Source organism: Passer domesticus, chromosome Z (genome assembly GCF_036417665.1).
Source record: "Passer domesticus isolate bPasDom1 chromosome Z, bPasDom1.hap1, whole genome shotgun sequence".
In the NCBI taxonomy this organism is placed as follows: domain Eukaryota; kingdom Metazoa; phylum Chordata; class Aves; order Passeriformes; family Passeridae; genus Passer; species Passer domesticus.
Window position 1 is genome coordinate 14,948,231 of NC_087512.1, and position 27,368 is coordinate 14,975,598.

Genomic DNA, 27,368 nt, shown 5'->3' on the forward strand with positions numbered 1-27,368 from the left:
GTGGCAAAGGAACAGGGCTATAGCGGGCAAGCAAGGGACTGGCAAGTGGCTAGAGCAACACACAAGGAGAAGTGCCCAGGGGCAGTTTCTGTATGCACTCCAATAAATCCAGAGGTGTTTTACTGCTGCAGTGGTCGCTGCGAGCCAGCAGCAGCAGCTGGGGCTGAGGCCCGGCAAGCGGGTCCGGCACAGCCCCGCAGCCCCGTGCCCGCCCCTCAGGGCCCCGTGCGCAATGGCGGCAGCAGGGGACGAGGAGGCCGCGGGCTGCGGGCGGCGCAGCCGCCCTGCCGGGCCACACGCCGCGGGCGGCTTCAGCAGCAGCACTGCAGAAGCTCTGGGGACACTGGTGCCACAGCTGGTGACGAGCCGCCGAGCAGCACAATGGCGCGGAGCGCGGTAAGGGAGAGCCTGCGCCTGCGGCCGCTTAAGGAACACAGGAGGGCCGTGTTCATCGGTGCCTCCCCTCGGGCAGGAATGGAGGGCCCGAGATGGCGCTCAGAGCCAAGGCCGAGGCAGCTGGGCAGCCTGCCTGGGTCCTACGTAGGAAGGAGATGTCACCAAGACAGCGTCCAGCCTGCTCTGGCCCTCTGCTCATTATGTGCTGCGGCCTTGACGGTGGGCAGTGATGTGTGCTTGATTCCAGAGGATGCCATGGGCCGAGTTTCTGCAGCTTGTCAGCTGCATAGGACTCTTACGAGCCTTGGAGAGAGACCCGAGGGGTGGAAATCTGTCAGTGCCTCTTTGCTTGCAGCTGGAAACACCTGGGGGTTAAGTGGTGCTTCAGGGACAGCTGTACCAAAGGTGCTCTAGAATGCTGTCCAAGAGCTTCTGAGCGTAGGTTGCCTGGCACACAGAAGTCATGCATATTTATTTGCCAGAAGAGCTGCTCGGCTAAAAGGCCAGCAGTGTTAACTGATATCTGCAGCAACCAAGACATTTGTGTGTGTCCCGTGGTGGGCGGTGCCTGATGGTGTCCGAGAACAAGCCAGAGGGAGCTGAGGGGCTCTGGATGACTGCTTGAGGGATCTGGGCCGCATGTGGTATTTTCTTCCACCACGTGCAGTGAGCCAGACCCAGGGAGGCTCTAGAGGTGAATAGGCGGCAGCCTGGTGTTCCCAGCAGCAGTGTGGGAGTTTGAGCGTGGGTTAGTGTACAGGACAGCAGGCCTGATGGTGGCAGATGGGCTACATGTGCCTGAAAGGGAAAAAGGCTCTTGGCTCCAGAGTTAGCAGGGCTCCTTGAGAGAGCTTTAAGTAGCATTGGAAGTGGAAAAGGGAGTAAACCAGGCTGACGGGGGAGATGCGTGAGCACTGCACAGCCATGTTTGCGTGACAGTGGAGGATGGAAGCAGTGCTGCCATCAAAGGTCATGAAACTGTAGCAGAAGTCATGGGAAAAGCAGGGTTTTGCCACAATTCTTTCAGACAAAAATACTACCAAAGAAACACTCTTGAATTTGGGCTTTTTACAGCAGACTTCATCCAGGTCTTCTTATAGGGAATTTCTGAGGAATAAGACGTGAGTGCCTCTGCATTCCCATGCACAATGCTGCCTCCAAAATACTCCAGCCCTTCTCCATTTGGCTCCTTCCATTCCTGTGCAGAATAAGGAAATTCAATAGAGGGGAGGTGCAGGAATTCACAGCCAACGTGGGCGTACATTGGGGCCTTCACAGCCATCATTTTTTTATGAGGTCACAGAGCTCTGTTTGATGTCAGGTTCCAGAGCCCCACTGTGCTCTTCAGTGCTCACTCTGGGCAACACTGCAGCAGCAGCAGCAGCAGCAGCAGCAGCAGCAGCAGCAGCAGCAGCAGCAGAGTCTTGCTAGCAGGGGGGATCATGGTCCTGAGCCGCTACCTCCTGCTGCTCTTTCTCATGGCCCTGCCAGCCCAGAATGCCCAGAGTGCTCCATCAGCTGGGCAGGGAGCAGGTAGGCAGGCAGGGGCCAGCACACCGCCCTGGCTGGCAGCAGCAGGGCCGGGAGCAGGGATGGCTGAGCCAGGAAGACACCACAGGGCAGGCAGAGGGGCAGAGGCTCCAGGGGAGGTGTGAGGGGCTGCAGCTGCTTTAGGCTGCAGCATGGAGAGAGCTTCCTAAGGAGCAAGGATGTAGGGAGGGTCGGGTCAGGCCCGGAAGCTCAGCACCAGTTCTCCATCACTCAGCAGTGGCTGTCCGTCCCTCCGCTCTGGTTGTCCAGCCTTGTGGCCCGGCTCCAGGGCTGACCCGCACACAGATCATGTGGGCACGCCACGGCTTTTCCCTTCATGTGGGAGCTGCCAGCTCAGTGTCCCAAGGGCAGCCAGACCCCCCTGCAGCTGTGAGGATGCAGAGCTGCCTGAGCGTGCCCTATTCAGTGCCTTCCACATCCAGGCCTTGAGGTGTGCCCATCAGGGCAGTGCATGTGATGGTAACTTCTTGTGGGTGTTTGGTTGTAGTTGTGGACACAGAGAGTGCCCATTTAACCCCTGAGCGAGGGGCAGATACCATGTTGATTCCAAGCTGGTACCTCAAGCGTGAGTAGTCAGTCTGTCCTGCCTTCACAAAAAGGAGCGCCCCTTTTCCCTATTTTATTCACGAGAAAAATACCCTCATAGGTTAACGTGCTTTTGTAAATCTAACAATAGGGATGAACGATGACAAGGTTCCTGAAGAGTTCCCTGAAGGATTGCCGGATGTTCCAGAGGAGCTCCTGGCAGCCTTGCATGAAGCCCCATCTGGTTAGTATATCCCACTCTGTTAACCCTGGCAGCCGGCAAGCTGAGCTTTTGCTTCCTGTAGGCACGTGCTGTGTCCTGGACAGCCAGAAGCACTCAGTCAGAGTCTTGCTGCAGGCCCACTCCATTTCACAGCTCCTGCCGGGAGCTCTAGAGATGGTCCAGCACAGCCTCTGCTGGCAGCTGTGCTTCCAGATGATTGCCAGGGCCTTCTCCAGCTGCTGCTGCAGTTGTAGCATCCCTGGCCAGGGCTGCTCTGTGCAGACATTGGCATCCAGATGTTGGGCAAAGGCCAGTGCTGAATTTGGGTTCGGCACACGCTCAGCACAGCATGGAGGCAGCAATGACATCAGAGCAAGCCTTGGCTGCCCCTTGCAAAGCTCAGGCTCAGGGACGGGTTGAAGCTGGAGCCCAAGGGTGAGGGGGAACCTGAAGGTACTCCTTCTGTGGGTCATTTGGTTGATTAAGTCTTGGCTGGTTTGGGTCTGCACTTCTTGTTGCACTGCAGAAAATCCAGCTGTCCATTCCTCCTGTCTTGGGGGGGACAGCGGCCTCGTCAGTGCCGCTTGCCGGAATGCCCAGGCCACGATACCGTGCTTGTGCTGAGGGGCAGTGGCTTCTGGTTAATGTGTGCAATGTTTGGGTTTTTTTTCTGTGAAGAGACAGATTCTGAGACTGGGCCGGAGACCTTAGCCGTGGAAGAAAGTGACAGTGTGCCAGGCTCGCATGAAGAAACAGAACCAATAGAGGACACCAGCACACTTGCTGAGCCTGAGCAATATTCAGGTGAGTGCTTGCTAGATGCTGTCTTGGGCAAAGAGCAGCATTTCTGCTGTATCCCTGCAGTGCTCTCCATGGGTGAATTGCAGGTGCCCAGCACGCAGCCCGGGCCTGCAGCCCGGAGGAGTAGATGGGGCAGTGCTGCTCCCTGGCACACACTGGGCTCTTGTGCATGAGAGCTTGATGGGATCCCTCTTGGTCCCTGATGCTAAGACACCAGAGGCAGAGGAACCCATCTCTGAAGACAACATCAGATGTCAGTTCTGATTCACTAGCAGTGCCAGTCCTTGGGCATCTGAAGCACACTGTGGGGTTATGCCTAGTGCAGAGCACAAACGCTGACTCTTGCATTGTCTCTTCTCCTGCCAGGGTCATCCGGTGGGCAAAAAGCCCAGACTGCTGGACACTGTGACCCCAGCAAGTACTACATCCTAGGGACAGTAGCAGCCTCAGCTTTGCTTCTGCTTGGGGCAGTGTCTGGGTACCTAGTGGTGTATCAGCTGCTGAAGAGAGACAGGTGAGTTATTAATTGCTGCCATTGGCAAGGAAGTCTTTGCAGCATGCAGGAGCGCCCAGGCGGCTCCTCGCAGGGCTCTGAGGAACCTGTGCTCCAAATTCCTATCTGTGAGGAGTCTTCTTGGAAATCTGTTCCTACAGGAGGAGCCAGGAAGACAAGGGACAGGACTGGGACTCTTCCTGTGGTCAGCCTAGAGGTGAAGCAGGGTCAGGCGAAGGAGCGGGAAGCGGTGAGAGAGCCCAAGCCAACGGGTTCAGGGACAGCTGCCGCCTGTTTCCTGAGCTCTTTGCAGCAGAGCTCGCCCAGCTCTACAAGAACATGGGCGCAGACCCGTCACCTCTGCCAACGTGCTCCTACTGTGCTCTGGCTGACAACGCCTCTTCACAGGACCACTGGATTTCCCTGCAGTCACCTCAGCCCACAGCATCCTGGTGCACCTGCTACCAGCACCAGCAGGAATACTGTCTCTTTGAGGATGATGATTAGAGACAGTGATATCAATAAATAGTGATAGAGGTAGTGATTGTTTTAGTGATAGTGATAAGGGTACTTGATATTAAAGGATGGCGATTGTTTTAATGATAGTGATGCTGATAATGGTAGTGATAGTGGTACTGATACTTTGTTTTAGGGTACAATGATTGCTTTAATGATACTAATAAATAAATATTTTTCCAAAAGCAGTAAATTCTTGCCTGGTGTGGCTGTTTCTGTTGGGGTAGAATGCACAGAGCTGGGAGCAGGGCTGGGGCTGTGACAGGAGCTCTGAGAAACTTGCACTGCAGTGCAGGAGCTGCTTGTGCCACCTCAGCCTGCTTTGCCAGCAGTGGCCATTCACAAAGCTTTCCTGCACCAGCATGGGGACACGCTGGCTAGCAGTGACATGCAGAAACTTCTCTGGGAGCTCTTTTGGGATGCTGCCCTGAATCAGGAAGGTCTGGGCAGAGAGGGAAAGATGTTCTGCGAGGGATGGCTGTCCAGCAGCGAGCACATCAAGGAGACGCGAGGTGGTGACTTAGGTGGTGGCAGTCCCTCCCTGAAGAGCTTCAAGAGAGGAGCATCAAGGAGCGGAAAGCTGGAGCCGGGCTGTGTGAGAGGGGAAGGAATGTCCTATCAATCACAGGAGCCTTCTTAAAAATTAGATGGATAACAGCGACTATAATTATAATAAAAGTTACAGTCTTGTCGCACGCAGTATGGGAAAAAAGCCCAGAGCTGGAATACAACACAGAACGTTGATGTGATCTTTTGCTTGAGCGAGTGTGGCAGTTGCAGGCTCCTTTATTCCTGTTTTTGGACTTGACTTAACTTTTCGTTCAGGGAGATTAAGACTCAGGCAGTATAGACTGGGGTATATCCTGCTCGATTTCTCAAGTGATGCAATGTAGGAAGGCCTTCCAAGTGGAAAGAAGTGGCGGAGTGCCTGTCTCAGATGAAGCAAGCGAGGCACTGCAAGAAACCAGCATGCCAGGGAACTGCTGTCCCAAGACAATGCTCTTCCCTTTGAAGTGATGAAGAGGAACCACTAAGCTCCTCACCCTTGTTCCTCTCCTCTGCTCTCCACAGCAGCTCCGGCTGCGCCTCTGCGCCCTCTCTCATGGGCCTCTCTGAGATACCAGCAGCTCTGAGATAGCCACCTCCTGAGAGGGCAGCCCAAGTCTCTGTTCAGAAGAGAGCTGTTCCTCAACCCTTGAACCAAGCCTCACAAGCTCTTTTCATATAGACACCCACACCTGCAGCCTTCCAGATGCACAACTGAGAGCTGTGGGACATGTGCATGGTCATGCCCTGCAGTGCCCTTTCTGAAATGCCTCCGCTGCTTCTGAGGGAGCTGACATGCCACTGCAGCAGGAAAACACCTGTGGATTCAATGGGGTCCGGCAAAAACCGTGCCTGGCATTTGCCTTGTGTGTTGCTCTGTCCAGTCGCCAATGCCTTGGTTTGCCACCTCATCCCTGCTCTCTGCCCCTGGGGCCGGCAGGGGCGGGCCCGGGGCTGTGGGGCGGTGCGGGCCCCGCTTCCCGGGCCGCAGCTCCAGCTGCCGCCGCTGCCTCGGAGTGGCCCCGCTCCGGCGCGAGGGCCGAGGCGCCGGTGCCGGGCCCGATTGGCCGCTGTCGTGGCGCTGCAGGAGAGCTCCCCGCCGTGTCCCGGCTGCAGAGAGCGGCTGCCGGGCCGGTTCGCCTGGGAGCCTGAAGCGAGCATGGCCCAGGGAGCGGAGGCGAGAAATAGAGACGGAAGAGACAGGGGCAGGAAGCAGAACGGAGAGACAACGGGAGCAAAAGAGGGCCAGGGAACGGGAGCGGAGCTGCGGGAAGGGGCAGCAGGGACAGAGGAAGAGACGCAGAATGAGCAGGAGGGAGCAGGAGAGAGCGCAGTCTGGGCTGGGGCAGGATGGAGACTCTTGAAGAAGCTTTGGAGGGACCACAAATTAGAGAGTGAGTGGCAAAGGAACAGGGCTATAGCGGGCAAGCAAGGGACTGGCAAGTGGCTAGAGCAACACACAAGGAGAAGTGCCCAGGGGCAGTTTCTGTATGCACTCCAATAAATCCAGAGGTGTTTTACTGCTGCAGTGGTCGCTGCGAGCCAGCAGCAGCAGCTGGGGCTGAGGCCCGGCAAGCGGGTCCGGCACAGCCCCGCAGCCCCGTGCCCGCCCCTCAGGGCCCCGTGCGCAATGGCGGCAGCAGGGGACGAGGAGGCCGCGGGCTGCGGGCGGCGCAGCCGCCCTGCCGGGCCACACGCCGCGGGCGGCTTCAGCAGCAGCACTGCAGAAGCTCTGGGGACACTGGTGCCACAGCTGGTGACGAGCCGCCGAGCAGCACAATGGCGCGGAGCGCGGTAAGGGAGAGCCTGCGCCTGCGGCCGCTTAAGGAACACAGGAGGGCCGTGTTCATCGGTGCCTCCCCTCGGGCAGGAATGGAGGGCCCGAGATGGCGCTCAGAGCCAAGGCCGAGGCAGCTGGGCAGCCTGCCTGGGTCCTACGTAGGAAGGAGATGTCACCAAGACAGCGTCCAGCCTGCTCTGGCCCTCTGCTCATTATGTGCTGCGGCCTTGACGGTGGGCAGTGATGTGTGCTTGATTCCAGAGGATGCCATGGGCTGAGTTTCTGCAGCTTGTCAGCTGCATAGGACTCTTACGAGCCTTGGAGAGAGACCCGAGGGGTGGAAATCTGTCAGTGCCTCTTTGCTTGCAGCTGGAAACACCTGGGGGTTAAGTGGTGCTTCAGGGACAGCTGTACCAAAGGTGCTCTAGAAGGCTGTCCAAGAGCTTCTGAGCGTAGGTTGCCTGGCACACAGAAGTCATGCATATTTATTTGCCAGAAGAGCTGCTCGGCTAAAAGGCCAGCAGTGTTAACTGATATCTGCAGCAACCAAGACATTTGTGTGTGTCCCCTGGTGGGCGGTGCCTGATGGTGTCCGAGAACAAGCCAGAGGGAGCTGAGGGGCTCTGGATGACTGCTTGAGGGATCTGGGCCGCATGTGGTATTTTCTTCCGCCACGTGCAGTGAGCCAGACCCAGGGAGGCTCTAGAGGTGAATAGGCGGCAGCCTGGTGTTCCCAGCAGCAGTGTGGGAGTTTGAGCGTGGGTTAGTGTACAGGACAGCAGGCCTGATGGTGGCAGATGGGCTACATGTGCCTGAAAGGGAAAAAGGCTCTTGGCTCCAGAGTTAGCAGGGCTCCTTGAGAGAGCTTTAAGTAGCATTGGAAGTGGAAAAGGGAGTAAACCAGGCTGACGGGGGAGATGCGTGAGCACTGCACAGCCATGTTTGCGTGACAGTGGAGGATGGAAGCAGTGCTGCCATCAAAGGTCATGAAACTGTAGCAGAAGTCATGGGAAAAGCAGGGTTTTGCCACAATTCTTTCAGACAAAAATACTACCAAAGAAACACTCTTGAATTTGGGCTTTTTACAGCAGACTTCATCCAGGTCTTCTTATAGGGAATTTCTGAGGAATAAGACGTGAGTGCCTCTGCATTCCCATGCACAATGCTGCCTCCAAAATACTCCAGCCCTTCTCCATTTGGCTCCTTCCATTCCTGTGCAGAATAAGGAAATTCAATAGAGGGGAGGTGCAGGAATTCACAGCCAACGTGGGCGTACATTGGGGCCTTCACAGCCATCATTTTTTTATGAGGTCACAGAGCTCTGTTTGATGTCAGGTTCCAGAGCCCCACTGTGCTCTTCAGTGCTCACTCTGGGCAACACTGCAGCAGCAGCAGCAGCAGCAGCAGCAGCAGCAGCAGCAGCAGCAGCAGCAGCAGCAGCAGCAGAGTCTTGCTAGCAGGGGGGATGATGGTCCTGAGCCGCTACCTCCTGCTGCTCTTTCTCATGGCCCTGCCAGCCCAGAATGCCCAGAGTGCTCCATCAGCTGGGCAGGGAGCAGGTAGGCAGGCAGGGGCCAGCACACCGCCCTGGCTGGCAGCAGCAGGGCCGGGAGCAGGGATGGCTGAGCCAGGAAGACACCACAGGGCAGGCAGAGGGGCAGAGGCTCCAGGGGAGGTGTGAGGGGCTGCAGCTGCTTTAGGCTGCAGCATGGAGAGAGCTTCCTAAGGAGCAAGGATGTAGGGAGGGTCGGGTCAGGCCCGGAAGCTCAGCACCAGTTCTCCATCACTCAGCAGTGGCTGTCCGTCCCTCCGCTCTGGTTGTCCAGCCTTGTGGCCCGGCTCCAGGGCTGACCCGCACACAGATCATGTGGGCACGCCACGGCTTTTCCCTTCATGTGGGAGCTGCCAGCTCAGTGTCCCAAGGGCAGCCAGACCCCCCTGCAGCTGTGAGGATGCAGAGCTGCCTGAGCGTGCCCTATTCAGTGCCTTCCACATCCAGGCCTTGAGGTGTGCCCATCAGGGCAGTGCATGTGATGGTAACTTCTTGTGGGTGTTTGGTTGTAGTTGTGGACACAGAGAGTGCCCATTTAACCCCTGAGCGAGGGGCAGATACCATGTTGATTCCAAGCTGGTACCTCAAGCGTGAGTAGTCAGTCTGTCCTGCCTTCACAAAAAGGAGCGCCCCTTTTCCCTATTTTATTCACGAGAAAAATACCCTCATAGGTTAACGTGCTTTTGTAAATCTAACAATAGGGATGAACGATGACAAGGTTCCTGAAGAGTTCCCTGAAGGATTGCCGGATGTTCCAGAGGAGCTCCTGGCAGCCTTGCATGAAGCCCCATCTGGTTAGTATATCCCACTCTGTTAACCCTGGCAGCCGGCAAGCTGAGCTTTTGCTTCCTGTAGGCACGTGCTGTGTCCTGGACAGCCAGAAGCACTCAGTCAGAGTCTTGCTGCAGGCCCACTCCATTTCACAGCTCCTGCCGGGAGCTCTAGAGATGGTCCAGCACAGCCTCTGCTGGCAGCTGTGCTTCCAGATGATTGCCAGGGCCTTCTCCAGCTGCTGCTGCAGTTGTAGCATCCCTGGCCAGGGCTGCTCTGTGCAGACATTGGCATCCAGATGTTGGGCAAAGGCCAGTGCTGAATTTGGGTTCGGCACACGCTCAGCACAGCATGGAGGCAGCAATGACATCAGAGCAAGCCTTGGCTGCCCCTTGCAAAGCTCAGGCTCAGGGACGGGTTGAAGCTGGAGCCCAAGGGTGAGGGGGAACCTGAAGGTACTCCTTCTGTGGGTCATTTGGTTGATTAAGTCTTGGCTGGTTTGGGTCTGCACTTCTTGTTGCACTGCAGAAAATCCAGCTGTCCATTCCTCCTGTCTTGGGGGGGACAGCGGCCTCGTCAGTGCCGCTTGCCGGAATGCCCAGGCCACGATACCGTGCTTGTGCTGAGGGGCAGTGGCTTCTGGTTAATGTGTGCAATGTTTGGGTTTTTTTTCTGTGAAGAGACAGATTCTGAGACTGGGCCGGAGACCTTAGCCGTGGAAGAAAGTGACAGTGTGCCAGGCTCGCATGAAGAAACAGAACCAATAGAGGACACCAGCACACTTGCTGAGCCTGAGCAATATTCAGGTGAGTGCTTGCTAGATGCTGTCTTGGGCAAAGAGCAGCATTTCTGCTGTATCCCTGCAGTGCTCTCCATGGGTGAATTGCAGGTGCCCAGCACGCAGCCCGGGCCTGCAGCCCGGAGGAGTAGATGGGGCAGTGCTGCTCCCTGGCACACACTGGGCTCTTGTGCATGAGAGCTTGATGGGATCCCTCTTGGTCCCTGATGCTAAGACACCAGAGGCAGAGGAACCCATCTCTGAAGACAACATCAGATGTCAGTTCTGATTCACTAGCAGTGCCAGTCCTTGGGCATCTGAAGCACACTGTGGGGTTATGCCTAGTGCAGAGCACAAACGCTGACTCTTGCATTGTCTCTTCTCCTGCCAGGGTCATCCGGTGGGCAAAAAGCCCAGACTGCTGGACACTGTGACCCCAGCAAGTACTACATCCTAGGGACAGTAGCAGCCTCAGCTTTGCTTCTGCTTGGGGCAGTGTCTGGGTACCTAGTGGTGTATCAGCTGCTGAAGAGAGAGAGGTGAGTTATTAATTGCTGCCATTGGCAAGGAAGTCTTTGCAGCATGCAGGAGCGCCCAGGCGGCTCCTCGCAGGGCTCTGAGGAACCTGTGCTCCAAATTCCTATCTGTGAGGAGTCTTCTTGGAAATCTGTTCCTACAGGAGGAGCCAGGAAGACAAGGGACAGGACTGGGACTCTTCCTGTGGTCAGCCTAGAGGTGAAGCAGGGTCAGGAGAAGGAGCGGGAAGCGGTGAGAGAGCCCAAGCCAACGGGTTCAGGGACAGCTGCCGCCTGTTTCCTGAGCTCTTTGCAGCAGAGCTCGCCCAGCTCTACAAGAACATGGGCGCAGACCCGTCACCTCTGCCAACGTGCTCCTACTGTGCTCTGGCTGACAACGCCTCTTCACAGGACCACTGGATTTCCCTGCAGTCACCTCAGCCCACAGCATCCTGGTGCACCTGCTACCAGCACCAGCAGGAATCCTGTCTCTTTGAGGATGATGATTAGAGACAGTGATATCAATAAATAGTGATAGAGGTAGTGATTGTTTTAGTGATAGTGATAAGGGTACTTGATATTAAAGGATGGCGATTGTTTTAATGATAGTGATGCTGATAATGGTAGTGATAGTGGTACTGATACTTTGTTTTAGGGTACAATGATTGCTTTAATGATACTAATAAATAAATATTTTTCCAAAAGCAGTAAATTCTTGCCTGGTGTGGCTGTTTCTGTTGGGGTAGAATGCACAGAGCTGGGAGCAGGGCTGGGGCTGTGACAGGAGCTCTGAGAAACTTGCACTGCAGTGCAGGAGCTGCTTGTGCCACCTCAGCCTGCTTTGCCAGCAGTGGCCATTCACAAAGCTTTCCTGCACCAGCATGGGGACACGCTGGCTAGCAGTGACATGCAGAAGCTTCTCTGGGAGCTCTTTTGGGATGCTGCCCTGAATCAGGAAGGTCTGGGCAGAGAGGGAAAGATGTTCTGCGAGGGATGGCTGTCCAGCAGCGAGCACATCAAGGAGACGCGAGGTGGTGACTTAGGTGGTGGCAGTCCCTCCCTGAAGAGCTTCAAGAGAGGAGCATCAAGGAGCGGAAAGCTGGAGCCGGGCTGTGTGAGAGGGGAAGGAATGTCCTATCAATCACAGGAGCCTTCTTAAAAATTAGATGGATAACAGCGACTATAATTATAATAAAAGTTACAGTCTTGTCGCACGCAGTATGGGAAAAAAGCCCAGAGCTGGAATACAACACAGAACGTTGATGTGATCTTTTGCTTGAGCGAGTGTGGCAGTTGCAGGCTCCTTTATTCCTGTTTTTGGACTTGACTTAACTTTTCGTTCAGGGAGATTAAGACTCAGGCAGTATAGACTGGGGTATATCCTGCTCGATTTCTCAAGTGATGGAATGTAGGAAGGCCTTCCAAGTGGAAAGAAGTGGCGGAGTGCCTGTCTCAGATGAAGCAAGCGAGGCACTGCAAGAAACCAGCATGCCAGGGAACTGCTGTCCCAAGACAATGCTCTTCCCTTTGAAGTGATGAAGAGGAACCACTAAGCTCCTCACCCTTGTTCCTCTCCTCTGCTCTCCACAGCAGCTCCGGCTGCGCCTCTGCGCCCTCTCTCATGGGCCTCTCTGAGATACCAGCAGCTCTGAGATAGACACCTCCTGAGAGGGCAGCCCAAGGCTCTGTTCAGAAGAGAGCTGTTCCTCAACCCTTGAACCAAGCCTCACAAGCTCTTTTCATATAGACACCCACACCTGCAGCCTTCCAGATGCACAGCTGAGAGCTGTGGGACATGTGCATGGTCATGCCCTGCAGTGCCCTTTCTGAAATGCCTCGGCTGCTTCTGAGGGATCTGACATGCCACTGCAGCAGGAAAACACCTGTGGATTCAATGGGGTCCGGCAAAAACCGTGCCTGGCATTTGCCTTGTGTGTTGCTCTGTCCAGTCGCCAATGCCTTGGTTTGCCACCTCATCCCTGCTCTCTGCCCCTGGGGCCGGCAGGGGCGGGCCCGGGGCTGTGGGGCTGTGCGGGCCCCGCTTCCCGGGCCGCAGCTCCAGCTGCCGCCGCTGCCTCGGAGCGGCCCCGCTCCGGTGTGAGGGCCGAGGCGCCGGTGCCGGGCCCGATTGGCCGCTGTCGTGGCGCTGCAGGAGAGCTCCCCGCCGTGTCCCGGCTGCAGAGAGCGGCTGCCGGGCCGGTTCGCCTGGGAGCCTGAAGCGAGCATGGCCCAGGGAGCGGAGGCGAGAAATAGAGACGGAAGAGACAGGGGCAGGAAGCAGAACAGAGAGACAACGGGAGCAAAAGAGGGCCAGGGAACGGGAGCGGAGCTGCGGGAAGGGGCAGCAGGGACAGAGGAAGAGACGCAGAATGAGCAGGAGGGAGCAGGAGAGAGCGCAGTCTGGGCTGGGGCAGGATGGAGACTCTTGAAGAAGCTTTGGAGGGACCACAAAATAGAGAGTGAGTGGCAAAGGAACAGGGCTATAGCGGGCAAGCAAGGGACTGGCAAGTGGCTAGAGCAACACACAAGGAGAAGTGCCCAGGGGCAGTTTCTGTATGCACTCCAGTAAATCCAGAGGTGCTTTCCTGCTGCAGTGGTCGCTGCCAGCCAGCGGCAGCAGCTGGGGCTGAGGCCCGGCAAGCGGGGCCGGCACAGCCCCGCAGCCCCGTGCCCGCCCCTCGGGGCCCCGTGCGCAATGGCGGCAGCAGGGGACGAGGAGGCCGCGGGCTGCGGACGGCGCAGCCGCCCTGCCGGGCCACACGCCGCGGGCGGCTTCAGCAGCAGCACTGCAGGAGCTCTGGGGACACTGGTGCCACAGCTGGTGACGAGCCGCCGAGCAGCACAGTGGCGCGGAGTGCGGTAAGGGAGAGCCTGGGCGTGCGGCCGCCTAAGGAACACAGGAGGGCCGTGTTCATCGGTGCCTCTCCTCGGGCAGGAATGGAGGGCCCGAGATGGCGCTCAGAGCCAAGGCCGAGGGAGCCGGGCAGCCTGCCTGGGTCCTACGTAGGAAGGAGATGTCACTAAGACACCATCCAGCCTGCTCTGGCCCTCTGCTCATTTTGTTCCGCGGCCTTGACGGTGGGCAGTGATGTGTGCTTGATTCCAGAGGATGCCATGGGCCGAGTTTCTGCAGCTTGTCAGCTGCATAGGACTCTTACGAGCCTTGGAGAGAGACCCGAGGGGTGGAAATCTGTCAGTGCCTCTTTGCTTGCAGCTGGAAACACCTGGGGGTTAAGTGGTGCTTCAGGGACAACTGTACCAAAGGTGCTCTAGAAGGCTGTCCAAGAGCTTCTGAGCGTAGGTTGCCTGGCACACAGAAGTCATGCATATTTATTTGCCAGAAGAGCTGCTCGGCTAAAAGGCCAGCAGTGTTAACTGATATCTGCAGCAACCAAGACATTTGTGTGTGTCCCGTGGTGGGCGGTGCCTGATGGTGTCCGAGAACAAGCCAGAGGGAGCTGAGGGGCTCTGGATGACTGCTTGAGGGATCTGGGGCGCATGTGGTATTTTCTTCCGCCACGTGCAGTGAGCCAGACCCAGGGAGGCTCTAGAGGTGAATAGGCGGCAGCCTGGTGTTCCCAGCAGCAGTGTGGGAGTTTGAGCGTGGGTTAGTGTACAGGACAGCAGGCCTGATGGTGGCAGATGGGCTACATGTGCCTGAAAGGGAAAAAGGCTCTTGGCTCCAGAGTTAGCAGGGCTCCTTGAGAGAGCTTTAAGTAGCATTGGAAGTGGAAAAGGGAGTAAACCAGGCTGACGGGGGAGATGCGTGAGCACTGCACAGCCATGTTTGCGTGACAGTGGAGGATGGAAGCAGTGCTGCCATCAAAGGTCATGAAACTGTAGCAGAAGTCATGGGAAAAGCAGGGTTTTGCCACAATTCTTTCAGACAAAAATACTACCAAAGAAACACTCTTGACTTTGGGCTTCTTACAGCAGCCTTCATCCAGGTCTTCTTATAGGGAATTTCTGAGGAATAAGACGTGAGTGCCTCTGCATTCCCATGCACAATGCTGCCTCCAAAATACTCCAGCCCTTCTCCATTTGGCTCCTTCCATTCCTGTGCAGAATAAGGAAATTCAATAGAGGGTAGGTGCAGGAATTCACAGCCAACGTGGGCGTACATTGGGGCCTTCACAGCCATCATTTTTTTATGAGGTCACAGAGCTCTGTTTGATGTCAGGTTCCAGAGCCCCACTGTGCTCTTCAGTGCTCGCTCTGGGCAACACTGCAGCAGCAGCAGCAGCAGCAGCAGCAGCAGCAGCAGCAGAGTGTTGCTAGCAGGGGGGATCATGGTCCTGAACCACTACCTCCTGCTGCTCTTTCTCGTGGCCCTGCCAGCCCAGAATGCCCAGAGTGCTCCATCAGCTGGGCAGGGAGCAGGTAGGCAGGCAGGGGCCAGCACACAGCCCTGGCTGGCAGCAGCAGGGCCGGGAGCAGGGATGGCTGAGCCAGGAAGTCAGCACGGGGCAGGCAGAGGGGCAGAGGCTCCGGGGGAAGTGTGAGGGGCTGCAGCTGCTTTAGGATGCAGCATAGAGAGAGCTTCCTAAGGAGCAAGGATGTGGGGAGGGGAGGGTCAGGCCCGGAAGCTCAGCACCAGTTCTCCATCACTCAGCAGTGGCTGTCCGTCCCTCCGCTCTGGTTGTCCAGCCTTGTGGCCCAGCTCCAGGGCTGACCCGCACACAGATCCATGCGCGCACGCCACGGCTTTTCCCTTCATGTGGAAGTTGCCAGCTCAGTATCCCAAGGGCAGCCAGACCCCCCTGCAGCTGTGAGGATGCAGAGCTGCCTGAGCGTGCCCTATCAGTGCCTTCCACATCCAGGCCTTGAGGTGTGCCCATCAGGGTATTGCATGTGATGGTAACTTCTTGTGGGTGTTTGGTTGTAGTTGTGGAGACAGAGAGTGCTCTTTCAGGCCCTGAGCGAGGGGCAGATACCGTGCTGACTCCGAGCTGGTACCTCAAGCGTGAGTAGTCAGTCTGTCCTGCCTTCACAAAAAGGAGCGCCCCTTTTCCCTATTTTATTAATGAGAAAAATACCCTCATAGGTTAACGTGCTTTTGTAAATCTAACAGTAGGGATGAACGATGACAAGGTTCCTGAAGAGTTCCCTGAAGGATTGCCGGATGTTCCAGAGGAGCTCCTGGCAGCCTTGGATAAAGCCCCATCTGGTTAGTATATCCCACTCTGTTAACCCTGGCAGCCGGCAAGCTGAGCTTTTGCTTCCTGTAGGCATGTGCTGTGTCCTGGACAGCCAGAAGCACTCAGTCAGAGTCTTGCTGCAGGCCCACTCCATTCCATAGCTCCTGCAGGGAGCCCTAGAGATGGTCCAGCACAGCCTCTGCTGGCAGCTGTGCTTCCAGATGATTGCCAGGGCCTTCTCCAGCTGCTGCTGCAGTTGTAGCATTCTTGGCCAGGGCTGCTCTGTGCAGACATTGGCATCCAGATGTTGGGCAAAGGCCAGTGCTGAATTTGGGTTCGGCACACGCTCAGCACAGCATGGAGGCAGCAACAACATCAGAGCAAGCCTTGGCTGCCCCTTGCAAAGCTCAGGCTCAGGGACGGGTTGAAGCTGGAGTCCAAGGGTGAGGGGGAACCTGAAGGTACTCCTTCTGTGGGTCATTTGGTTGATTAAGTCTTGGCTGGTTTGGGTCTGCACTTCTTGTTGCACTGCAGAAAATCCAGCTGTCCATTCCTCCTGTCTTGAGGGGGACAGCGGCCTCGTCAGTGCCGCTTGCCGGAATGCCCAGGCCATGGTACCGTCCTTGTGCTGAGGGGCAGTGGCTTCTGGTTAATGTGTGCAATGTTTTGTTTTGTTTTTTTCTGAAGAGACAGATTCTGAGACTGTGCCGGAGACCTTAGCCGTGGAAGAAAGTGACAGTGTGCCAGGCTCACATGAAAAAAGAGAAGCAATAGAGGACACCAGCACACTTGCTGAGCCTGAGCAATATTCAGGTGAGTGCTTGCTAGATGCTGTCTTGGGCAAAGAGCAGCATTTCTGCTGTATCCCTGCAGTGCTCTCCATGGGTGAATTGCAGGTGCCCAGCACACAGCCCGGGCCTGCAGCCCGGAGGAGTAGATGGGGCAGTGCTGCTCCCTGGCACACACTGGGCTCTTGTGCATGAGAACTTGATGGGATCCCTCTTGGTCCCTGATGCTAAGACACCAGAGGCAGAGGAACCCATCTCTGAAGACAACATCAGATGTCAGTTCTGATCCACTAGCAGTGCCAGTCCTTGGGCATCTGAAGCACACTGTGGGGTTATGCCTAGTGCAGAGCACAAACGCTGACTCTTGCATTGTCTCTTCTCCTGCCAGGGTCATCCGGTGGGCAAAAAGCCCAGACTGCTGGACACCGTGACCCCGGCAAGTACTACATCCTAGTAGGGACAGTAGCAGCCTCAGCTTTGCTTCTGCTTGGGGCAGTGTCTGTGTATCTAGTCATGCATCAGCTGCTGAAGAGAGACAGGTCAGTTATTAATTGCTGCCATTGGCAAGGAAGTCTTTGCAGCATGCAGGAGCGCCCAGGCGGCTCCTCGCAGGGCTCTGAGGAACCTGTGCTCCAAATTCCTATCTGTGAGGAGTCTTCTTGGAAATCTGTTCCTACAGGAGGAGCCAGGAGGACAAAGAGGCAAGAGGACAGGACTGGGACTCTTCCTGGGAAAGCTGTGGTCAGCCTAGAGGTGAAGCAGAGTCAGGAGAAGGAGCGGCAAGCGGCGAGAGAGCCCAAGGCAAGGGCTTCAGGGACAGCTGCCGCCTGTTTCCTGAGCTCTTTGCAGCAGAGCTCGCCCAGCTCTACAAGAACATGGGCGCAGACCCGTCACCTCTGCCAACGTGCTCCTACTGTGCTCTGGCTGACAACGCCTCTTCACGGGACCACTGGATTTCCCTGGAGTCACCTCAGCCCACAGCATCCTCTTGCCCCTCCTACCAACACCAGCAGGACTATTATCTGTTAGAGGAGGATGATTAGTGATAGTGATAGATGATTAGTGATAGTGATAGTGATAGTGATAGTGATAAATAGTGATAGTGCTAGTGATTCTTTTAGGGATAGTGGTAGGGATACCTGATATTAGAGGGTGGTGGTTGTTTTAATGATAGCGTTAGTTAATATTAGAGGATAGTGATTGTTTTAATGATAGCGTTACTTGATATTAGAGGAGGGTAATTGTATTAGTGATAGTGATAGTGATACATAGTGATAGTGGTAATGATAAATAGTGATAGTGGTAGTGATTCTTTTAGGGATAGTGGTAGGGATACTTGATATTAGAGGGTGGTGGTTGTTTTAATAATAGTGATAGTTAATAGTAGCGGATAGTGATTGTTTTAATGATAGCGTTATTTGATATTAGAGGACAGCGATTGTATTAGCGATAGTGACAGTTAAGATTAGAGGATGGTGATTGTTTTAGTGATAGTGGTACATTTAGTGATAGTGATACTTGGTATTAGCAGATAATGATTGTTTTCTTCATATTGATAAATAAAAATGTTTCCAAAAGCAGTAAATTCTTGCCTGGTGTGGCTGTTTCTGTTGGGGTAGAATGCACAGAGCTGGGAGCATGGCTGGGGCTGTGACAGGAGCTCTGAGAAACTTGCACTGCAGTGCAGGAGCTGCTTGTGCCACCTCAGCCTGCTTTGCCAGCAGTGGCCGTTCACAAAGCTTTCCTGCACCAGCATGGGGACACGCTGGCGGTCAGAGGCCTGAGCTAGGAAATACCAAAATCAGCATGACTAAGGCTTTAGAAGCCCCTCTCTTCCGCCTTTTGGACACTGTTATCTCCCTGTATATCCATAGGTTACTTTCCCTTGACCCTTACTATTGGACAGTTTTCAAAACCCCTGTAGGGTATAAAAACCCCTAACTCTGCCCGGTTCGGGAGAGAAGAGCTGTCACTGGACCCTTCGCGGAGACCCGAATAAAAGAACCCTGCGGAACCCATACAGCGCTTCTCCCTCTCTCTCTGCGTCTGCTGCGGCGGCGGTACCGACGGCACCAGGCAAGCTAAAAGAGCTGAAATCACTAAAGAGCTGACTGCAAATCACTATAGCCTGCCTGGGTTGCCTGAGCCCCCCGCTGAGCTATCCTGGCCCCCCCGCTGAGCTATCCTGGCCGGCCGGCATTCCCCGCTGGGCTTCTGCCCTGAGGGTAATAGCCAGCCATAGGTGGCTGTTTACCGAGGGAGGGGACACGCAAGGGCATGGTCAGCCCACACTGTTGGCTTTCAGGGCTCTTTTTCTTTCTTTTCCTTATTTTTCCTGTAGAGTGTGGGTGGAATCAAGCTTGGTAGCCAGGATGGGTGCCAGGTTGCCTACGCAGCAAAAGGAAATTTATCTCCAAGTTGTGGGGACCCTGAGGGAGGGGGGTGTAAGTTTTTCTACAAGACAGTTGAAGAGGTTTGTTAAATGGTCCTTTTTAGTTTCCCCACTATCATCCCACAAGACATTTTGAAAGAGGAGTTTTGGAAAAGGGTTGGAATTGTACTAACTGATGCCATCAAGAGGGGTGACTCTTCAGATAAAATGGGTTCATGACGTTATTCCTACTAACATGGGATGTCATCAAAGATAGAGAGAGAGAATCTAATAAATTCAGATCAGATAAAAAAAAAAATATTTCAGCTGGTCAGTCAGTGGAATAGGTAACCCCGGGAGGTGGTGGAGTGACCATCCCTGGAGGTGTTCAAGAGGCTTCTGGCTCTGGGTGGTGTGGTTTAGTGGTTTAGAGTTATGGGGCAGTGCTGGGCAGATGAATGGACTGGTGATCTTGAAAGTGTCTACCTTGATGATTCTGTGTTTAATACTAAATGACTTGTGAAGTCATCCTCAAGGTAGGAAAGTTGGGTTTCACTTTTGTTCCTCACCCTCTAATCCAAGGAATCAATTCTCTCTGGAAATATTTATTTTATATTCTAGGATCAGATGGTTGTTTAGTCTATATTATAATTCTGCCCTCTTTGTACTCTCTCTTTCAGCACTGAAATATAAAAATTATCCTACTGTTACATTGCACAGTGGGAAACTTTGGAAGGCTCTTTTACAAAAGATTTTTCTAGGACAAAGTTAAGCACAAACCCAGCAACCATTGTTCATTGGTAACAAACCATGTGTTGCCCTACTAAAGAAGAGAAAAGGCAGAGAAGGAAGAAGGAAAAGGAGTAGAGCGGGACAAAGAGAGAGGGGAGAGACAGAGAGAAAAAGTGAGCGTTGCCACCAGAACTTCGGAGTGTGCCACTGACATCCTAGTGGCAGGGGATGTGTGCACACTACCCGCTAGGGAAAGCCTGTGCGGCTGTAAGAGAGGTGCAGCTTTGAAAGAAGGCACAGCTTCCACATCAACAGGCAAGACATGAGGAAATGGGGTACTTGGGCAGGAGGTACAGATCCCTGGACAGGGTTGCAGTGGGATTGTGGCAGCAGGCTGGATCGGCAAAGCAGTGTTGGAAGCAGGTGACTCAGGCATGACCAGGTGGGCAGGGAGAAAGCAGGCAGGGGTGTCAGGAATGTATGCAGGGAGGTAGGACAAGCAAAGGCTGGAGCAGGAGAGGGAGAAGAGGTAGGGCAGGACGAGTTAGGCACAAGGCTCAGTGGTCTCAGGTGGTCAGTCAGTGAAGTGAAGTCAGCAAGCCAAGTGCTGTGCCTTGCAACTTTTGGTACAGTTACTTTTATCCCCCAGGGCTTCTCCCAAGGTCTGCTTGCTGGCTGGAGACCATTGGCTAGTGAAGTGTTTGACTGCAGTCCGCTAGTGCAGACTTTCTGCCCATCAGTGGGAAAGCCTTTCTAGAGGGCAGTGATCTTGTTGCTGTGCTCTTCCTGCTGGATACTGCCTATTCTATGTGAGACGTGGAATGGCTGCCAGAACAGGTGCAGCCCCTCCCCACACCCCTCGGGTAGTCTTCACGTAATGTTGAGGAAAAAATAAAAATTGTTTCCTCACATCTACCTAGACATCGCTTCTGAGAGCACAAGCTAGCTAGATAATACCTTTGGAAAATTTCAGGTTAATTTTTTAAAAATGATATAAAATGGATTATTTCTATGAAGTAGTTTTGGGTCTTTCTACTGATGCTTTTTAAATTACAAGTCAGTGAAAAACATTGAGATCACATTGCAGTGGTGTAAGTACATTTCTTCAAAGCCTGTTAAAGATTACTGTAATTAATGGTGATAAGGCAATCATGCTTATTACTCTTCAGTGTTTTTTATAAAAAAACTTTTGCTATACAGGAAATACATTTTTGATGTCTTCACACATTTGTTGTCTTCCACAGAGAGAAGCAGAGGAAGCTCTTACTCACAGATCAGCCATTGGACCTAACTTCTGACCCAATGAAATGCAAATGTAAGACAGCTTCATTCACCATGTCTATTCAATAATTTATTAGTTCATGTCATAACAATTATAATTCTGTGTGTATTATGGAGTATGTATGTGACTGTAGGCATTTCTGGGAGACCCACACTAAATTGTTAGTGTTAGCACTCACTTATACAGCCCACCTCTAGAAATACCTCAACATTATAAGTCAAAAAAAAAAAAAAGTAGAGGAGACCTGGAGGAAAATACTAGGATATAATGAAAATACGTTTAGTGAAGTTCGCTGAACAAATATATTTCATTTTTCAAGACAGTATAACCAGTAAAAGGATTAGCAAAAAAACCCCAAAGACCAGCAGAAGTCCTTTTAAAAGAAAAAGGGGAAGTATTTCTAGAGTGTAAATTCAATAATAAATAAGTTTAGAGGATAAATGCAAGACAGGTGACATTTTTAATTACATATGGGTGTATTATAAGAATACATTAATACATTAATAGAAGAAGTAATGGAGTAAGATCTTGACTTAGTTGTTGCTGCCCAAGAAGAAAATTCCAGTCTTATAAAGCTTTATATACAAGTTTAATCTCCACATTCAGTTTGCATATTAAAAGAGAATAATTTGGTTTTAGTTGTTTGCATAGAATGAAGTTAGTAGAAATGAAAGCAGAAGCAAAGGATTTGAATAAAAATAGAAATTTAATTCACCAACCTATGCTGTTCTTATACATTTATTTATTCAATCAAACAAAAATTTCACCACTTCAATATTTCAGAATCTTCTTCACATGCATTTCATATTTAGAAGCAATTTTACAAATGGCAGTAAATTTTGTACTCATGTGGTCATCTTGCCTGTTTTGTGAAAGATGTACTACTGATCACATTTAACCTGGCACATTTATTCTTACTTTAGAAATCTAGCTCACAATATTCAACAACATGAGGTGGATGTATCATGCTTTATATAAAGCAACACCTAGTGGAAACAAGAGTCTTGTGTATTCAATCTAATAGGTGTTTAACCTAAGTGTTCCCACTGAGATGCTTTGAACTTCACCTGAACCTTCAGGAAGCCCTCGTGAGGCCATTGTGTCTTCTCTCTATGATGAATTTGCTATGTTAACTCCTTTTTTTAACACCTTGTAATCTTAACATCTGTATGAACAATGGAGCTCACTATCACAAGAAATCAATAAAACAGTTAATTTAATTCTGATACAAGAAACTGGTACCCATATATGATTATATTAGAAAAGTGTAATTATGCTTCAAAGGACTGAATATATACAGAAGTAATAATTTACCTGGGGTAATCATCGTTGGAGACAACTGTCAGATAAATGAAGCTCCACATTACTGAGCTGAAACCGGTCTGAGAGATTAGAATGAGATTCATGCAGGTCATAATGCTTTCTTTGTTTGATATTCTTGCAGTCTTTTGGCACATTCACTGTTTCCTCTGTTTCAAGCAGAAAAATAAACTAGATATTTGGATCAGTTCTTGAATGGCAAGTTCCAAATGAAAAGAAGTCATTCCTCCTTTAAGATAATGTAAATTATCTAGAAGTTTAGTGTAGACTTAGCTGAGGCAGACATTTTTGTTTAAATCAGCCCTTTTAGATTCCATGTATTTAAGGTAAGACTAGTATCAATAATAGCTAACTTAAATCAGGAATTTCCCCAGTGTTCCATGGATACTGTTTTGAGCACTGAATTAACTGCAGTATAGATAAAGTACAAGTAAATAGTTTCAAAGGCAGTTTCTCTCACAACATTTCTAATAGAACAGTTCAAGCAGCAAATATTCTGATAAAGGAGGTACTTGAAGGTGAGAACAAACTGGGATGGTTTATGCTTTCAGTTAATTGAAGGAAAGGTTAATACTGGTGTTAATGGTGTTAACTTTTTCTTTCCCCTTGTTCTTATTACTTTTATTTGTCTTCTTGCAGTTGAGGTCTGGAATTGCCCTATCTTTCTGTCCCTGTCAAAGATGGTAGGTCTTTAATGAAGTATTTCCAAACAGTGCAAAAAGTACTTCAAATAGGTTTTTGTTTGCTTGTTTCACCTTTCTTTTTATTGGTGCTGCTCTGAGTCAGATCAGGTAATGCTCTAAAAAAAGAAGTAAGAAAGGAAAGTATTTATTATGCAGTATCTGCCTTCAAACTCCCTCTTCTAAGTGAACATTAAAACATACTGATTTGAGGATCAATCAGCATGTCTTTTGGTCTTCTCTGACTCACTCTCTTTCTCTTCAGAATGCTTTGAAAAACAAATTATATATTGATGAAGCAGCCTGTGCAGCCTTGGACTGCAATTAGATGCACTTAATGGAACAGAAAGAGTACCCTGCTGCCATGTTTAAAGACTAGGTGCTTCATTTTGGTTTAAAACTGTTTGAATCAAAGGATTTCAGCTGCAGATCAGATGCTGTAATTCAGATGAAATGTTATCTATTTTTTTCATTCCAAAGGCATTACAGTTTGCTCTTTGTGAATTATGAATACAGCAAGTTGTGGATTGCTTTTCAGTAACTGGTGTAGTTTTTGGTGCCTCATATGGTTTTATTAAAACATTCTATTTGGCTAATGCATTTGTAACAGTAGTAGGTTTTTTTGAGTCTTGACCAAGGAACACTACAGTGTTCCACACAGGGGAAAAAAGGGCAGAGTAGTCAGTAGTAGATGAGAGAAACAACCTGTTCACCCAGTCTGATGATCAGAATACCAGGTCTGACTTGAGACTAAGAGTCTTGTGTGACCTATTTTGGAAAATAAAATTAAATGCTCTTTTTATTGCCATCTTCTCCTAATTTCTCACCTACTGTGGCTTCAGGGCTTCACCTCTTCTAAAGACTTCAGTTCTGCAAGGCGCTGAGCAAACCCGGTGCTCTTGCTTAATCTGACAGAAACCCTGAGTCTCAGTGCCATGTGTTTGATAGAACTCTCTGGAGGCTAAAACTTTGTGTTTACAAGTAGTAAGTTAGCCTGCAGGAGTCTGAATACTGTGGGTAAGAGCCTAAGCAATCACTCATGCCTGATATTGTGATACTGTCCAGCACACTGCCTAATGAGGCTGTTTTCTTCATTGTTTTCAGCTACGTACTGTGAGCTGCAATGATTTTCAACTTTCTTCAGTCGTAGAAAGCATTTGCCTAACCTGGCTGAAATGAGCAGCAGCCCCTTGTAGAGAGATATATTCAGCTCACACTTCAAGGAATCTTTTAATTCCTGTTACCTGAATGCAGTTTTGCAGACCTTCACAGAAAATGGTCTGTTCTAATGTGGCCTATTTATTTCATAAAATGGGAAGTCACAGTGGTTTTTTATATATATTTGTCTGTATTTCATCTTATGGAAGAGGCTGCCAGAAGTTTCATTTGGTTACATTTTCTTTTCTAGATGAGGTGCCAGAAACTGGACCCAGAAGCTTAGGTTCTCCGTTTGCTGACAGAAGAAACTCTTGTTACACATAAGGACAGTAAAATACATTAGTTTGCTAAGTGGAAGGGAAAAGAGAGGAAAAATCAGGGACTGAATAAAATGGCATGGAAAAAGAGTCAGCAAACTAATTTGTTATTGAGGAGATTTGATGCCTGCAGCACCCACAGAATGCCAGCTACCAGTCATGGGGGAATCAGATTTGGTTTGTCGTCTGCCATATGGTAAATTTTTTTGAAGGGCCTCCCCAAAAGCTATTTAAAACCTGGCAGATTTTATGAAGGACTTAGCGCCTGTGAAGTTCAAGACTACCTCAAATCTTTTAACTGGTCAGACTTGCCCTCTCCTACCCTATTTTCAGGTCAGGTATAACTGTTTTCAGGGTGGGGTCTGTTCAGTGAGAAAATACAAAGCACAAACCAAACGTAAACTATAAAAGACCGGTTGGTCTTGTTCCATCCAAAACACGTACAAGGAGGTGGCTTTTCTTCGCTCAGGGAAAATGAAGTGTCATTTAGTGGGGTCCTACCAAGTGCTGTATAAGGCCCTACCAAGCAACTGCCAAAATACTTGATGAAAGGGTGTCCTCAAATATTTTTTGACTACTTAGAACACAAGCATGTAAAACTCTAAATGATAGAAAATCCAGAACTACACTGTGTATGTCATTAGCTCTCCAGAAAGTCCTGACATATGTTGGCCTATACCCTTACATTTTCCCAGTCCAGAGGTTCACTTGGATTACCATACAGGAAAAACTTCAAAAAGTTTGGGGAGTGCCTTTTCAAAGCCAGGGAAGAGCTATAAAATTCAGCAAATGAGCCAAGATACTACTTCTGTATCTGCTACATAATACAACAGTATCATCATCTTCCAGAGCTCACATCCAGAGACATGTAAAGGAACACAATGAAGAATACATTATCCATGACTGGCTTTTTCACCCCAACTATTTGTACATAAACAGATGTTGTGAACAGCAATTACAACAAAATGAAAACTTCACCTGAGCAGTAGATTCTAAGAGTAATCTGTAAGGCCTCAAGCAAACTGGCGAATGTGGAAACGTCCCAGTGTGACCATTCAGGAGGCACTCTGGGGGTCGCACTCACACCACCAAAGACTTTCACTGCTGGAATCCCGTCACCGTGGGAGGCCTCTGTGAACCAACAGTGCCTGCTAGACTGCTGCTCACCCCACCACAAAGCGGGCAATTAATGGCCTCTTGCCTACGCTCCCTGCCACCCAGAGCTCAACCTGCCGCTCCACGGCAGCTGCACCCAGATCTAACTACACCAAATTCATTCCTCAACACCAAAGTGCTGGAAAAAAGGCAATGGACAGAGGAGAAATATGTGCACAACAAATACCAAGCAGAAGCTCACAAATAACTCGTCCGCATTTGCGGGGTCCCGCTCGAGAGGGGAGCAACCTTGTCGCCACCCCACCGGGGAAAATCCCTGGGCCGGTGCTGGTGAGACGCCAGAGGGATGAAGAGTGCCCCCTTTTCACCCACTGACACAATCTCTCAGCCCACCTTCCGCCCAGTCCCAGATGGATAGCTCTTGCCCACCAGGGTCAAAGGAGGTGACTCAGTCCCAGATAGATCCAACGAGGTTTTTAATGTAGGATCCAAGGTGTAGGAAAGATCAGGGTTGCAGAAGAAGGATCAGCTTAACAGGGAGACAGCCAAGCAGGAGGACACTGGGGAAAGAGTCCAGCCCGTTGAGGGAGGCTCCAGGGTATATATTTGGGCTAGGGTAGGAGGGATTACAATGTAAATGGTCCAATGGGGAAAGGGATGGGAAGAGGAGTTAGGATGAGGTAATACAGGGCAACCCAATGAAAGTTGAGCGGGGAGTGACTTCAGGTGAGTAACCAATGAACACTTGAGGTACTAAGAACATTCTAGATGGAGGCAGACACAACATTTGCTATTCCAATTTATATTACCATACTTTTCACAAGGATTCATGGGAGATTACTGCTGAGACTTGCTTTAAGTTAAATCAGTGACTCTTCCAATGGCATCCTTGTGGTAAGTTTTTCACACCCACCTCCTACACCCATTCTTAAAGTATTCAGTGTTGTAAATGACTGAATTGCTAACAGTGTTGCATAACCCTTATGAATTTCCAAGGGCCCGGAGCTGCAAATCAAATATATCACAGAGACTAAGTAAGTCTGCAATTATAAATTGGCATGGCTCTGACTCCTGTTTTATCAGAGAAATATACAGAAATTATATCTTCACACAAGAATGTTATCAAAACCGCTCTGCTATTGAGAAAAGGAAGACTACAAAAGACTGAAAACCTGGTGTGGTACCAGCTGATCAATTTCTGCAATAAAATTAACTGAATGGGGAAATAGCGTACTGATTTATACTGTTACTGCTGTTTTGAATGTTGTTGCAGTATTTCATAGTCAAAAGAACAAATGTTCCTGGGCTTTTATGGTAGGCTTTAGCTCACATCTAGCCTTGTGAAAGAAATTGCTTAATTTGGCCAGAAAAAAATAATATATGAAATGGGTTTTTATTCAAGGAAAGGAAATAACATGATTTTTTGATGAGGAGGAACTTCATGTCTGATGTAAAAAGGATATTTGAAACTTTTAGTACTAGGCTGGTAAATACCTAGAGAAATAGCAGCTTTTAGGCAAAAGCACTTCTTTTTGGTATTGAAGTCTTAGAGCTGTTTGACTTATCTGCAGAGGGCAGCGCTTGCATGGAGCACTCAAGCACCTTCCTGTCCCCAACTACAGGAGTCCAGGAGAATCTTACTGCAAAAGAGAAAAGGAAAATATGGGCACTTTAGGCAGCCTTCAGTCTAATCCAACTGGCTGAAGCCGAGCAGAAGGAAATCCAGGGAGAGTGTATTTAGTGGGTTAACATACCTGTACCATTTGTTTGTTTGCAAGTGACAATCTGATGAAAAGTTAGTGAGGGGTTATGTCTTAGAGAGAAAGACCTAACTAGATGATGACCAGATAGCAGAGATCACAATTCCTCAGAGGGGCTGTAGATTGGATATTTCAATTACCATCCACAGTGTGGTTTTATAAGGGAGAAACTTGTGCCTTTTCTTCTGTGAAAAAAATTTACATACTTGCAATTTGAGCTACGCTAGTGCTGGTTTAGAGCAAGGTTAACTGCATGGAT

General features: G+C 50.8%; 1 protein-coding gene across 4 annotated transcripts in view; it reads left to right on the plus strand.

Moving 5' to 3' along the window:
- Positions 1-8,896: 8,896 nt before the first annotated feature.
- Positions 8,897-27,368, plus strand: part of LOC135290181 (uncharacterized) — a 240,024-nt gene continuing 221,552 nt past the window's right edge. Inside the window, exons 1-5 of one of the 4 annotated variants that reach the window (XM_064404056.1) lie at positions 14,686-14,827; positions 15,333-15,614; positions 16,273-16,398; positions 16,762-16,912; positions 17,053-17,897. In XM_064404056.1, coding sequence (XP_064260126.1) covers positions 15,524-15,614; positions 16,273-16,398; positions 16,762-16,912; positions 17,053-17,416 — 732 coding nt within the window. In that variant the 5' untranslated portion in view covers positions 14,686-14,827; positions 15,333-15,523 and the 3' untranslated portion in view covers positions 17,417-17,897. Of the gene's footprint in view, positions 9,178-14,685; positions 14,828-15,288; positions 15,615-16,272; positions 16,399-16,761; positions 16,913-17,052; positions 17,898-27,368 lie in introns of those variants that run through there. The other 3 variants (XM_064404057.1, XM_064404055.1, XM_064404058.1) reach the window with 3 other exon arrangements.